At 40.0% G+C, this 16,201-nt stretch overlaps 1 protein-coding gene across 3 annotated transcripts in view; it reads left to right on the forward strand.

The window, feature by feature from the left end:
* The first annotated feature begins 2,261 nt into the window (after positions 1–2,261).
* The window catches only part of LOC119740967 (alpha-catulin-like), a 69,378-nt gene continuing 55,438 nt past the window's right edge, over positions 2,262–16,201 (forward strand). For 2 of the 3 annotated variants that reach the window (XM_038216493.1, XM_038216494.1), the window contains exon 1: positions 2,263–2,435. In XM_038216493.1, coding sequence (XP_038072421.1) covers positions 2,322–2,435 — 114 coding nt within the window. In that variant the 5' untranslated portion in view covers positions 2,263–2,321. Of the gene's footprint in view, positions 2,436–16,201 lie in introns of all 3 variants that reach the window. The other variant, XM_038216495.1, reaches the window with a different exon arrangement.

The following is a 16,201-nucleotide window of genomic DNA, read 5'->3' on the forward strand; positions in this document are numbered from 1 at the left end:
TGAATGACAGTCTTAAAGTATCCTGTAAAATCGTGGCACTTGGTGTGCTGACATTTTCAAGAAAAGTGGCATTTTGTTTCATTTTCCAACGCTGGTTGGAAAAATAGTCCGCATTTTCTTTGCAATCGTTTACACACCGTCATGTGAACGGGTAAATTACAAGCCAGCTAGACTGATTCCTTGACCTTACAATTCCCCCGGCACATCTGTACACTGCTACGTTTCATCTTGGGGTCAGGAATCAGACTACAAGAACATGATTGTTTTCTTGGTCTTACCAGCATGTAGTACGCCGAACCCAAAACGTCAAACAAGTCAGTGTAACAATATTTGCTATAAGATTCTACCCCCCCTCCCCCCCCCCCATCCATCCATTTCTGAAACTACAGCAAAAACAAATGTTATATATTCACTTTAAACCCGAAAAATAGATTATGATATTAAATTGCTGTGTTTTTTCCCTAGCAATACAAAAGTTATTCAATTTTAATGAGACATCCCACTAACAACAGCAAAATCCCGCCCAATTAGTGCTGGAATAATTGTCATTATAAAACGTCAAATTATTTACGGAGGCGTACCGGTGTCTTTTCGTGCGATTTGCATTCAAAGACAAATTCAGGGGATTGAAAGCGTCTAAAAAAGTGAAAGGGGTACCTTTTTTCCGTTAAAAAAAAACAAACCACAAATTGAAAATTCGTTAGAAGAAAAAAAATCGAATGTGGTGAGGAGCACGGGAACAGGTGAAGCAACTTAATGATGCCATTTTTTGTGTCACTAAATTAACAGGTTGATTATTGATGAAGAAGCCTATCAATAGTCGTCGGTTGAACCAGGGGCAAACGTTCGCTCTATAAAAAAAGAGTGAAAAACTCACTTTCCGAAGAGTGAATCTCTTATAAAAACCACTCAAGAGTGAAAACCACTCCAAAAAAAATATGAAAATTTACTCCAAAAGAGTGAAATTTCCACTCTTTCGAGGAGCCATAAAAAGGGACCACTCTTTTTAAACTGGTCCCTTATATGGCTCCTCGAAAGAGTGAAAATTTCACCTTTTTCGAGTGATTTTTAACTATTTTTTGAGGGTTTTTTCACTCTTTTGGAGTGGTTTTCTGTAATATTCACTCTTTCTTCACCCCGTCTTTTGGAGAGTGACCTTTTCACTCTTTTACATTTAGAGAGTTTTTGTACGGTTTTATTGTGTTGGTTTTTTTGGGGGGGAGGGTTCAAGGTACTCAAAAAAAAAGAGAAAACAAATGATGTTCAATCACGGTTTTCAAGACATCAGTATATAAAGTACGAGGAATACTATACTGTTAAATTCGATGCAAATTTAATCACTTTTTTACTCAGTTGTATGTGCTCAGTTCAGATGTATATCATATTGAGGTGGAAAATGTCTTCATTTGACTTGCCCATTGCTAGTAGGTGTGCGATTTTGAATGTAAAAATAAATAAAGTGACAGAAACTCAAACTTTGTTGAACTTTTTAATATTATTTTTTTGTTGTAAATGATTCCCTGAAGTGCTTCAGCAATATGCTCCAACCTTTCCCCGGATGTGAAAGAGACTAGGAATTTGCAGTTCAGCAGTTATACGAAAAGTGCAGCGTTTATAGTCTTTGCTCGTGGGAAAAAGAAAGAATAATCCACTCTCAGCATACAGCTAGGCAGGGGCAGTGGCGCAACGGGGGGGGGGGGGGGGATTTTACATCTTTAACCAAGCCATCCTGTGCAACACTGCAGCTGAAAGCAGTTAAAGCTATCAACAAAAAGTACAAACTTTTCATTAATATATGTCAGCGAAATTTGGTCCTGCTTCCAGCACTCGGCTAGTCTGAGCATGGAGGAATTTTCCTCCATGGTCCGAAATCACCTGTATATCTCTCTTCGGTCCATTCGGCAGCCGCACCAGTTTCATTATCGTACCGAAAGGGGGCGTGATCTGCTCAGTTTTCGTTTTACATGTTTGTTATTTTAAAGTGTATTTCATGACAGATAAAAATGGAAGAGAGAACATGGAGAAATATAACCATTTCTCCATGATATAACACACGGAGAGACAGTACCAAAAAACGAGCACATACATGAACAAGATGAAAACCTTTGAGACGTTTTCAACATTTTAATTTTTTGAAGCATACTTGAATCAATACAGCGATTTTTTTTTTTGCAAAGGACATTTTGGCCATAATTTTGGCATCGAAATGCAATTGCACCAACTATACGTTATTAAATAAATCCATCCGGCTTGCATGCATGCGCTTTTTGCACGCACGATTTGTGCATGTGTTTTGTGTACACAATTTGACACATCGAAAGATGGCGACTGCCGGGCCGTCCAGAGCGAATGCTACCGCACCAAAATTTGATTCCAAAAACCTGGAAATAAAGACGAAGTCAATTGAGCAGACATTGGTGCCACTTGTGACACAGGTAAGGTTTGAATTGCGCCGTGAAAAGTAGGAGAAAACTGCGGTGTTGTTTGTGTAACATGTGTAAACTTGTCCAGATAGTCAGTGCTGCATACATGTAGGCCTACTACAGTCACTGACTCAATCTGTGCAGCGCAGGCCCATCGTGAAGGGTATAGACCATGTAGACTCTAGCGTTAGCGTATCAAAATTTTAGAGATCCGACATGTTGTCATCGCTAAATCTTCAAATGAACTTCATAAGAAAGGACCAAATTTCAGATTGTATATGGTTAAAATAATGTGGGAATATTAAAAATAGGATTAAAGGTCAAAGGTTCTCACCGAAACTCCAAACTTCCACATCGTCGGTCGACCCTGGAAGCCACGCAGCACTCGGCATGCTCGGGATGATCATTTGCACATTAATCTGAGCCTTGGATACCCAACAAACCATTTGATGCATACATTACAACAACAATTTTTACTGGCCATTTCTCTAAATTAGTTTCACTAGGGAATTGACATTTTACGCAGTCATCGCTACGCTTCCGCAGTAAAATTGTTGCTTTGCAAACTTAATAATGAGCATCTGAACGAATGACGTCATCATCCATTTTCTCTGGCCAATAGGAAGACACGCTGGTCCGAGTGAAGGCATTCCATTTACAGTCCCGAAGCACCTGCATGTTCCGTGTTACATAAGACTTTATCCAAGAACTTCCGTTAGCACAGGATCTGTCACTCTCAAGAAATTTGAGGGGAAACATGGAGCCCGATCCGAACGTGTAGAAATTTTGGTTTGTCCAAAATTTATCCAGCGCATATGCACACGATCATACCTACATGTACTATAATTGTATACGTAAAACTCTCATTGTGTAAGTTGTATTTCTTTTCCCATTTGTTTTTAAGTCATATTTGAAAGACCACAACAGACCACTCAGCTTGCAAATTCATATTTTATGCACGTGAAAGTTCAGAAGCAAGAGTAAGGCAATACAAGCAAGGCATTCACAATTTAAATGTTTTGGTTGACTTTATTTGGGCGGTGTTTTCTTTCTTTGAAGTGTGCATTAATTTGAAATATATATCAGCAAACTGGTCAATTACTGACCTTATCATTGAGGTTAAATGTACCATACTTTTAGGATATTATATATTTTCATTCAGAAGCCCATGACCTTTTTCCCATCCCAATTTACCTAATTAATTTATGGTAAAGCCAACTTGATGCAGAGTAGCTTGTTGCTTAAATAGTCAGTTTCAAAGTACATGTAGACATTTTTTTTGTTCAATTGTTTTGGTTTTTGGATGAAATAAATTTTCTGTCAGAGAAATGACATTGAACTGACGTGCCATCTTTCTAGTAGGCAGCTTGCTTAAGAAATCTTGTAATAAAATAATAATTAAAAAAAAAATAAATGAATAAAAAATAAATCTATTCCAAGCATACTTTAATTGCAATTCACCGCTCTTAAACAAGTTTTCTTAAAATTTAAATCCTGCTAATTACTTTATTTTACCAAACTCTGTACTAAATAGCTTTTTTTTCACTTGACACGGTGACCATGAAAACATTTACCTTCACTTGTGTGGATCGGGAAAAATGACAATGTTTGAATAACTCAAATACAATTAAGGATGAGCTTCAATGGTGAAATTGGACATAATCTGAAGTAAAATTCATTGGCTTGCCATTTCATACTACCATGGGCTATTGTTCCTTGCTCATTTGGAAAATTCAATAACCATTACTTATTGCCAAGCTTGCGCAAGTGATCAGGCAGCGTGATGGGGGTTATTGTAAATTGATGATAACGACGTGCACTCCCAGTCCATGGTACTTTGGAGGACTGCACAATTATGACAGATTATGCGTCACGCTTCACTGATTACGCAGTAAATTGCCCGTGACGGGTATAATACTGTGTATGACAGTACCGCATTGTGGCATTTCATCACCCTTTATTTCATCTTTTCAAGGCGGAATGGAAACAATGAACCGGGAATAATGCGAAACAGGCAGTGTTGGCTCTTTTGCATTAAAATCCTCCTGCTATCTGAACAGTCAAACACGTTCAAAAAATCAATCTTCTTCCCCTGCCATGAGTCACCTACAGTCTGATCATATTTCAAGCAAGCACTGTGACTAGTCAAATTCAGTCAACACACAAAAGCAGACAAGTGGTAGGCACAGCTGGCTTATCAATCGCCTACAGTCAAAATCATAGCTGTATCAAGTTACATGAACAGTCACTTTATGTAGGCTGGGAGCTCCTAACTGTTGAACTTGAAAACAGTCACTTGAGTGATTTTGACTGAAATGACAACTTGGCACAGAATGTACGTTTGCATAGGAGGGTTAAAATAATATGCGTGTGATTAGGTCGCTCATGAATATTTAGGGAGGGACAGTCAATTGTGCGCCAGTGTATATAATAAATTTGTCAATGCAAGTTGGAATTCTCCATACTGAGAAATGAGTAACTAGTCTGTAATACTATGAATGCTAAATTAAAGATATTTGTAAAACAATTGGCGAAGACTACAGACTACATGTACCGGTATTTCGGCAGCAGCAATTTTCGGCGGTGGCACCAGGCTGGTGCGAGTCACGCTCCGGTACACGTATTTCCACACGCTCTCCGCATGCACTCCGGGCTCTTTGAACCAATAGGGTTGCCAAAATGCTTGCGCGCTTGTCTTTAAGAATACATGCATGCGCGGATGTAGCACCACGTCAAAAATGGTTTGTAATTTTGTTCAGCGAATTACACTATGTATAGCAGGGTTGAGCACTAAAGAACAAATTTCTTTAAAGCCAGAGTCCATCATTTGCAGCTACTGGTATCCCAAAAGTAACTGGCGTAATTTTTGTTGAAAAACATACAATGTACTTGGTTGAAAGATAGAAAGGGAACTAAACTCCCTGTGAAATTTTTCTTTCTGGCAAGCTGCCATTTTGAAGTGATCAACGAAAGAAGGCCTTTCCAACGGTGCTTCTTAAGACGCACCATAGGAAATTTAAATTAGTAGTTCGTTTTGTTATTCGGCGAAGCGCGCGCAAGCATTGGCACAATGCACACGCACGCGCGGTTGCTATAATTCGTCGGATTTTTTTGTTGGGAGTTTTCATAATTTCAGGATTTTTAAAAAGAATCCCTTTGGAATTCCGGAGGTTTTTCCGTAAACCTGTTTTTGCCTATCAAAGTTTTATATACATGTACAACAAAATAAATTGGTATTTTAGGGGTGCTGTTAGGCAAAATTGTGCAAACATATTCCATAGACCCTACGTTGCTCTGGGCCCCCGGCGACCCTCAAACCCTCTGTGGATTATTTTGTGGATATTTCATTTTCTCCCAATCTCACTCCTGATTAAGGCCGAGAAAAAAAAACAACAACCAGTTTCTCGTCTCGATTTTGTCTTTATGTTTCCTGCAAAAGGTAGCCATGCTTGTTCAAAATCTGGTAGAAAGGGTGAATGCTCCTTTGGACATCAGCAAAAGAGTTGAGATGAATCCATCTGCTATCTGGGGGGGGGGGGGGGGGGGGAGGGGGGGGGCGCCCCCTCTTTTTTTCCGAAAATCCCAAACCCAACTACTTGTTTTTTTTTGCCTCACCAATATTTTTCAAGTGTAACTTTATGGAAGTAATTTATTAAGGCGATATAAGTATGTCAACAATGTGTTGAGACTGTTTTGTCTCAATGTGTTATGAAATTGAGAGTCAATTGTTTTGATGAATTCTGTCACATGAGATCCTCATAATTTTGCCCTCACTGTCACAAATAATGTAATTTGGACTTCTCAGCTGAAGGATATAGAGCCACAGATGTCCTGCTTCACCTGAAAAAAAAATGGAACAGAAGTAAAATAAAAATTTGTGAAAGTGAGTGCAATAAAAGAAGTCCATGAATAATGGGAGGCATTGCACCTCTTCACCTCAAGACAATAGTTAAATTTTTTTGGGAGCGGGCTGATACTTATTATCATGGTTTAGAGTGGACTAGTTGTACGTGTTTGCAGGTGGATTCCGTACGTATGGGAATGCCAGTGGGCCGTGTTGTTGGTAAGGTGCCATAATATATACGGACTGCAGCTGCATTGCACCGTCACTGAACTGGACATTTATTATGTTTTTTATTGAATGGAAAATCAATATTTAAAGATCAAATTTTAAAACATCGAAAATTTTGAATAGCACCTAAGCCAACCACTCAGTGCCGATAAATATTCCATCAATAAATCCAATTGGAAATGGTTGTAAGAATTGTCAGTGGAATATGTTTGTTGAGTTGGGAAAAAATTACAAGAAGTAAGGGAGGACAGGATAAAAGTCCGGTGGGGACACAGCTTATGTTCGCATCGCATGATCAATGTTCATGTCGAAGGAAAGTGCAGTAGAAGTACTAGCGCAGTAATTGAATTAAAATACTGCAGTAGTGGGCCATGCAGAATGTTTTTAGCTCCAAACCCCAGGTTACTCGGTGAATAATTGAATTTGTCCCCCTCCCTCCAGATGACAACTGTCCATTTGTTGACACCATGTGGTCCCCATCAGAAGGTCATGTGCGGTGATTTCTCCCTCGGAGTCCAGAGACTCTCCTGGGTCTCAAATCAATTGTAACATTTGATTCAGTCTGTCGGTCCAATTAGACTTCCATCCCACCTGGGTTCCTGAATGCCAAAACAAGATGACCCACATTTGCAGACAAGGATGATACATGTATATAAAAAAAAAAAATATCAGACTGACTGATAAGATCAAGGAATGTGAATTTAAAGACAAAATGTGCAAATCTTTCGTCTAGCTAATTTGAAATTCAGAGCAGGAGTTGAACAGTCTTGAGCATCCTGGATGCAATACCGTGACCGCCCCATGCATAGTAATATCAGTGAGCCCCACGGCCATGCCCGGTTACGAGCCGAAAAGGAAATTTTCTGCCCCTGTGCACAAAAATGACCTTGTCACATGCATGCCTGAACATCCCTAGCCATGTATAATGGCCAATAGTGAAGTGCAATATGAAGGGATGGTAATAGTATGCACACATATTTGTTATGTACCCGTGTATGTACTTGAAGTTAGGGGTGGGGAGGGGGGGGGGGCCTGTGTCCCCCCTCCCCAGCCCCCCCCCCTCCCCACCCCCCTCCCCACCCCCCCACCCCTCGGGGCATGCCAACTGAAGAGATGTTATCAGTGTCACACTAGACGTTGCATTCTAATGACAAGATGCGGGAAATGTGTACACGTGTACATGTACAGTACAGACATAATGTGCATGTTTTTTGTGATGTCAATATTTATCACTGCATTAAAAATTTCACTCTGTAATACATGTACACCCCAGTCATTTTACCAATAAGCATACATTTAGCACCGTACCAATGACTGGGGTTTAACGTACATGTACAGTACATGTACATGTACATGTATACAGTACAACTGCTGCACTGGACCATGGTTATCCAAGCAAGGTTGGATATTTTTTGACAACTTTAATCTTGACGTGCAGTGATGAGGAAGAGTTAGTCATCCACGCTACATGTACGTCACATTGTGTCGTGTCTTCAGTCAAGTTGACAAATTATGTAAACATTCATCATGTCGGGGATTGACTTTCACTTTTTGTTTTAATACATGTGTATGAATGCAATATGCATTGCATCTTTTGCTTACCGGTACATGTACGTACATGTACCGGTATCTGTAGATTTGTAGGCAATCAAATTTTCGCGTTTTGCGTTTTAGTGATGTCTACATGTAGATTTGCTCATCCTGATATTTATTCTAGTACAGTATTGCCAATCTTACCATCTCCAGAACTTATTTGTGTCTGCATGTACATGTATCTGTGGTGTTAATTTCATCCGTGAGTAATAGCATGCATCAAGCATGCATCAAGATCATGTACATGTACACTACAGATACTCAAATGACCAAAAGTTGGTTTTCAGTAAACACGGTGCACTCAATTTCAGCAGAAAGCTTTCCCCAGATTGCCATTAATATTTCAGACACACATGTGCCAACAAGGTTCAGTGCCCTTATACCATACTGTAGCTGATTCAATTATCCTCAGCAGGCAGGCCTGCACCGACCTGTACCCTGGTCAGGGAAAGGAATCCTACACCAGGGCTAGTGGTAATGAATCGCGCCCACACATTTTGCCGGCTATTTTGGGGGGAAACTGGCACGTTCTTTTTGGTTTCTCTGTGGTCAGTTTTGGACTGGTACAGTGTGCCGGAGGGAGGGCTGAACTACAGCTTGATATACGGATTAATCTGTATGGCTTGGAGGCGCACAGACCTGTACGTGCTGATGAGGAGAAATTGTGGCCACCAAGAATTTCTGATTGGAAATCACTTTTCCTAAAAATGAAATTCACCAAACCGGATAATTAAATAAATACCATACATGTACATGTACATAGAAATTTGAAATACAATAATTATCAAAAGGAAAAAAAGAACCTGTTTTAAGATAGTTTTCTTGATCTGAGCTAAATTTGGTAGAAGTGGGGAAGCAGGATTCTTTCTGGGAAGAAGTTCCAGTGATGAGGCAGAACAACAGAAGAAATTTGAGGAATTATTTACTGCATGTAAACCACACCTTGTAAGACAAACATCTTACATATTATGCATGGTGCATTGGAAACAGGAAACAGGAGTCCTCCAAAGTTCTTCCTTGCCTATAAATTTGCTTCGCACCGACGTTCGCATGAAGTATTAACTGGCCTTTTTTTGATGTACCCGGTATGACTGTACTTGCTTCTGCTTATAAAATGCTAAATTGCTTTTGCTTTTGCCTTTTTGTCTGTGTCATCGTCTTCGTCCTCGTCTTAGTCTCCGTCTTCTTGCTTTGAGGCTTTGCATGGTGGAGAGTAAGGTACATGTATGTAAAATGTGTACATAACATGTACATGATATGTACTTTATAGTTCACATGAACTTAACATTAATTTAAGTCTGAGACACAGATTATACAAACTGGATTACAATGTGTACATGTATTACGGGTAGTTGCATGATAATCCTTTTGATCTACATATATACATGTTCATCTACATGTTTGTACCGGTAGTTTGTTCATATGTATCGTACATGTACATGTACATTTACACTGTACATCATATTTTTTCCTCCACATATGTGTAAAACAAAAATCAATCAATATTTTTCTATAAAGCACCTGAAATCTATTTAAATCCCACCTGCAATTTTGAAATGTCATACGTTCATGTACATGTAGTACAGTACAGTACAGTACATGTACCCGGTATGCACCAGTACAGTGTACACTATTGCAGAAAATACTGTTCATCTCCTTTGAGCTTCTTTATTCACATTAAAACACAGTTTTCGCACCTCAGTTTTTGATGAATCAGTCAGGTTTGTGTACCCACAGCCCTCCTGAGCATCTCCTGTGTCTGAGGAATCTGTGTCTTTGCTCTTCCCTCTGATCAGCCTCACGGTGATGATGCATCTCATGAGGCTAATCTGCCTTCTCTTCCTGTGCCGATGCATCACCCCTATCCTCATCTCTAGTCCATCCTCCCAGCATCCATTCAGCTGAGAGACTTGACCGATTAGCTTTGAGTCATCCTGTCCGTGCCTGCATCTGTCGCTGGAGCTCATTTGCTGAATGGATTGGAATCGGCTTTCTCATCACTGGCAGGGCAGTGAATCTTTCGGCAAACTGATCCAAAGGCTTTCTTTTTATTTTGTTTATGCTTTTTTGGGGGGTGGGGTGGAAACAGAGACATTGTGGCTTGCTGACTGCGCTGATATGCATCAATTCTAACCCCTAACCAGAGATGCCACTTTTCAGGTTTTAACCTGAATTCAGTTTTTTTTTTTTAAATGTGACAAATTAGAAGTGCTGGATTTGGTCTGAAACATCCAGAAAACACATTTTTGAAAGGGGGTAAGGGTAGTTTCGGTTTTTTTTAGCAGTGTTTCAGTTTTTTTTATTGATATATATAAGTGGCATCTCTGCCCCTAACCACTGTAAGATTTTCTGTAGACACTCACTGTATCTAACAAATCCAACAAAGAGCTTACTGAATCTGGACGGTGTCAGCCGGAATAAAATTCTTCATATCAACATAATCAACATGTTTTACCCACTGTACAGAAATGAAAGATACCGGTGCTCACAGAATGACACATTTTTATGCACAGTTTTTCCGACAACAAATTTAGAAAAACACATCAACTAATAATGTGTATTTTATAAAGTGCATAGTGTCCACCATTATCGGTGCTGAAGGTGCTACATCGTTATTACCCGTAAGAGGATTGACCTTTAATTTTGTTTGGTGTGAGCTGTATTAAAGCCATGTAAATGTCTACCAGTTGGAGGGGAATTACATGTACTACTCTAGGTCTTTTCACACTGTCCAAAATCTCCGGGTTGGAACCGTTTCCAATCCCGAGATTTTTTTCAACCCTTTTCCCACTTCTAAAATTTCAACCCGGTTCCGACCCGGGTAGCGTGTTCTAGCCGGATCGAAATCAACCCTGGGAGGGACCAGGGTTGAAAATCTCAACCCGGATCGAAATTGCATTTTTCGGCCTGAACCGTGTCGAAAATTATAGTGTGAACCGCCCCTCTGCTGTTTGAGTCTAAGACTGAGTCCTTGGAGACTTAGACAGACATCTGCAAAATTGGGTCTTGACACCAATCTCAAGATCAAGACCAGTCTGGAGTACTAACATTAAACACTGCCCTGATATGCTACATTCACCACTAGAATTGATTGGTCATTATCTTCACTGATGCCTCACAGTCTGCGTAGACGGATGCCTTCTATCACATTTTCCCCCTACCGCTCAGATTGTTATTTTGTCTGCCTGCCACAGGGAGTTGGGGACAGCTGGGTGATACATGATGAATGGGACAATTTACCATAACAATATCAAGGTCAGGTTGAATTGCATCTGGAGCAGCATGAAAATGTGAGGAGTCAGCATCACCAATAAAGTCCTATTAATTCTGTTGATCAAAACGATTGCAGATGGTTACTGGGCTTATTTTTTTAACATTGTGTAGTTACTAATTAAAGTCGACTCCGATTGGCGCCAGCCAATCGGAGTGTGACGTCATTTCGATCAGAAATGTGGACTAAGCTGTTGATTGGTCAATTTGGCTGACACGTTTTTGTAATACAACAATGGGTTACGGAAGACCTGATAGAAGGAGCCCGCTGAATGGTCAGAATCTTGAGGTCAAGACGCAGTCTTGTTTTGCATATCAAAATCACCGAATCTGCTCGCATATCATAGACCTTTCTATTCCATAGTCTAGGCAAACTGTAGCTGCATGCATGAACCGTATTTGCATACATTGTATGTTTACCAACTAAATAACTGACATCACAGAGTTTCCAGTATACAGCAAAACACTTCTCCCCCCCCCCCCTCACATGTGGTGGTTACTTCAAAGTATGTTACATGTACCGGTACATGTATACAGGTGGTTGGAGGGGGACAATTACATGATGCATACATTACATGTACATGTATGTACAATGTACATGTACAGCACTACAATGGGCTTTCAACAAAAAGCAATGTGTGTCTGTGTTGGGACAATGTTCCTTTCATACCATACCCTCACGACTACATACGTGTACTTTACATGTACCTATCAAATCAGGAAATCAGGTTTAAACCTGTAAACCCTAATACCCTTTTAGCTCAATTATTAAAAAAAAAATGGTTTGACCCTATTTATGTGTTTGATACTTTCCTTGCCTTCCACTGCTGAGACCGGGTTTCAAATTCCGCCTGGGCCAGCATGTGGATTGGGTTTTCAGTCCCTGCCTGAGTCCGTGGGTTTCCCCTAGCAGATCATTTTGGTGTTTTCCTCGCACCACTAAACAGGGTAATTTCCTTCCACCTCGTGTACCAAGTCTTATCCATCCTTTTCTGGCGCTTGCGCTGTATGGTGTTGTCGAAATAAATAAATACGCCTAAGTAAAATTAATAAAAAAATAGGGCCTACTGTACTGTGCTTGATACACTTTTTATTTTAACAAGGTTTCTGTATAAAGGAACCCCCCCCCCCCCAAATGTATATTTCCTGAATAACAATCAAGATTACAAATGGAATTGAAGCGGGACTGCCATAAATCATGCAGGTAGTCTTTAATGTCAAGTCCATTCCCTGGGTGGTGATTCTCTGTGTGCTGTCATTGGCATTCAGGGCATTATAGTCCTCCTGTGCTAACCTCAGGTAACCTCTTCCTCTAAAACGGAGACTGAGACACTGCAGTGCACAATGTGGTTATTATTGCATCCAGCCCCCAAATGCATTTGCCATGAGTGCCGCAAACTGATTTCCCAGCGGCTTTCAGCATCTGGTTGAATTGGTTTCACTTGCAAGTGGTTCTTCTTTGTCTTGCCCATGAGATCTTCATTTTGAAATCTCAGTTGATGTTTGTTGAGTTAAAATAGGATGATTAAATGGTTTCAAATTTCTGTGTACACATATATGTGTTCACATCACATGCCTGTCTAAATATTCACTTGTCTTTGCACTGACAGTCATATTGATCAATTTCTACCTGCTTTCTCGTCTTCAATCCCCAACAGAGCTCCTTGTTTTGAACCTGGCTGTCCATTACACTGGTTAAAGTCCCCTAGGCCCTCGGACTCCGGTCTTAGCTTGTAATTGCACCACTTTAGTGCAAGCTCACCCCCACTGGCTGCGTTCTCACCGGTCACTGATCTGTACTAGTACCGGTATATCCAGTTTTGGTCAGCCTTTCCAGCAAAACGTTTTGTTGTTGTTTTTGTTTTGTAGTGCTGTGATGCAACGGTCAGTATGTAACATATGTACATGTACTGGTAGATTGTCTTAATTAATGCCATGTTTTACTATGGCATTGCATTTCTAGACCATAGACATGACATCAACACACATACATGTACCGGTACATGTGAGAACAGCAATTACAATGTAACAGCCTCTTGCTTCTGATCATTGGCTGCTCTGTGCCGTGACAAATTTTCATACCTGAAGATCTAATTGGTCGACCTTGCAAGCACATATGCAGAACGGAGACGTACCGGTAGGCAATACACATTGACACATCTTTTTTTCGATATTTACATTCGGTTGACCCCTATGTCAATAGGTGAACCTGACAATCAACACACAGACCGGTACCATAAGAGTTTAATACCAGTATATTTTTTATAAAAAACTAGAAAGCACATCCGCTATAAGCGAATGTGCTGGCATGGATGCGTGGCCGCAATTCTTAAGTGGGCAACTTTTGTATTCTTTCTTAATATTTATTATTATTATTCTGGTTTATTCTTTATCAAAAAAACACCAAGTCGGCAGCCACTATAATGTGTCTGATGAGACCGGCTTACAATAGTATAACATTATTGATACACATGTAGCTCTTTGTACGCTTACATGTACAATACATGTGCAAGCGCATGTAGCATATTAAGTTTTTATAGCTCCATGGTAAGATCAAGCACTTTGCCCATGTTGTTGACCAGTACACATGTTAAACTGAGTAAGTTCTCTTTTTTAAAGAGACAACTTACAACATATGTAGAAAATATACTTGTACAATGTACACAATGTATACCGAGATAACTTACGTGTACAACACATACAGTAGAAAATACCAGTATACATTGTATGTCCACACCCCTAAGACATGCAGTAGATATGGTATTGCCATAGTAATTTGTGTGACAGGTAGGTAAACCTGATAGTGATCTCAAATAGATTGCTTTTCTCTGTCAACAGATGCCCATCAGCTGCACTTGATGATCTATGGATTGATATGATGACACTCAGACTCTGCTTTCGGCTCTAGGCAGTTAGAGCTAAAATGTATCATGATATTATCGGACTTCTTTTTTAATGCACAGTTGTTAGTTGCTTTAGCCATGCTTTCATCTTTGTGTACAATTGTTTGTACCATAACTTAATAGGCTTAAGGCAAAATCCATTGAAAAAAAGTTTGAAAAAAATGGCATTTTGTTAACACAATTGCATTACAGAATAATATACCGTACTACATATGTATACAATACAGTACATTTTATGAAAGTGTACAGTACAGCATGTGTTCAGGAGGTGTGCGACTTTTGATATTAAAGAGTTAGATAATTTTTTGGAGAGTGTTTCTTTCTCAGAAGTTGTGTCTTGAAATAGTTTTGTGAAGCAGAATTAAAATCTCCACCTGTTCAATGTAAAAACTGTTGATACCTCAAGATGTTCATATGAAACAACTTTTTGTCTTCTCAAAAAAACTTTGTCAAGGTTTCTTGGGAGTGTTGCAATGTGGGATGGGATTCACAATCCAGTATTTCACCGAGCGTTTGCCCCAAGCATTCGCCCTACTTTTCAACTTTACGGTTCGTTGCTTGCTGATGTTGTCCCGCAATAAATCATCCATGCTTCATTGTACATGTACATGAGCTTGTCTTACATACGCAGTGTGGACTTCCGAACAAAAGACGTCCACATAATGTAGGTAGCAGCGACGAAGTGTGGACTTGCCCACGTCCACACAGTGTTTCCCCATTTCTGGAAAACAGGTTTAGAGGCATTTTTGGGTTAGGGTTATCAGTAGCAGAATGAAGAGAAACACTAAAGGGAATCATTGAAAAAAAATTGGGTTGTAAGAGTTTTCACAGTTTGAGAAAAATGAGTTTTTCCACTGGTGTTCCTTAACTACACGAAAAGAAAGGAAAGTCCACACTAGGTATGTGAAACAAGTCTGTGTGTGTATGCGTGTGTTACCACACACAAAGCATTCATCAGAACAGAACCCTTGCCAATCAAAAGTTCAAAACCATTATAAAAAGTGTGCACATCTCCCCCCCCCCCCCCCAGAAAAAAGTATTAAAGTAGAATCTACCAAGTCCTTGAAAGACCTTGTGAGAAAGGCATTGATAAACTACATGTATCTGGCAATCAGCCTTTTCCCATGGTTCATGTACAGAACCCGGCACATATTTTTACACGTGCACACAAACGTGTGTTCACCGTCGATCATGGACGTCCTATTGTCCCTCTTTTGTTTGTACTCTAACTTTGTAGGAAGACTCTCATAGGTTTTGTATACTACCCCAATCGCGGATGTATGCTGGGAATCGTGGATGATATTGTTCTCTTTTGTTCTCTTGTATTTTTCGTCCACGGTTTGAAAAGATGAACACGTACATGTACACATGTACAATGTACATGTACTGGTATGTAAACTCGAGAGGGTCTCTCTCGCTATCCAAAATCTACATGATGGACCTTGCATGGTCCAACCAACACGGAGATTTTGAGAATCCCTTTTGTTGAGAATCCAAAAGGGCTCCTGCATGTGTCCAGCACTCTACACGGGGAAATCCAACTCTGGTAGGGACTAGTGTTATGAGGCTCTACCCGGCCCAGGTAGAAAATCTAAAATGGTACGCCTTGCCTACCCATTTTCGATGGGATAGGGAAGACAATACTTAACTTTAGAAATGGCCATTTAATATTTGTACCATATGTACGTCCAACAACAACTCAAAATTGTGGATAGTGGTAAATCCCAAGTAAAGCCACTCGGATTGGCAAATCCAGGAAGCCAGGAAACGTCCTGCATGTACAGTACATGTGTTAATTCTTTTGCACTTCTGCGGATCTTGAGGATCCATCACACTGCATAGGATTTAGGAGACATGGGCATTCCAACTGCACCCACAGCAAAAAGTAATTTGTGATTTAGGCCTCAACTGGGAAAGGAAAATCGCCTTACTTTGGCAGA

Source organism: Patiria miniata, unplaced genomic scaffold, assembly GCF_015706575.1.
Source record: "Patiria miniata isolate m_02_andy unplaced genomic scaffold, ASM1570657v1 HiC_scaffold_5, whole genome shotgun sequence".
NCBI classification, from domain to species: domain Eukaryota; kingdom Metazoa; phylum Echinodermata; class Asteroidea; order Valvatida; family Asterinidae; genus Patiria; species Patiria miniata.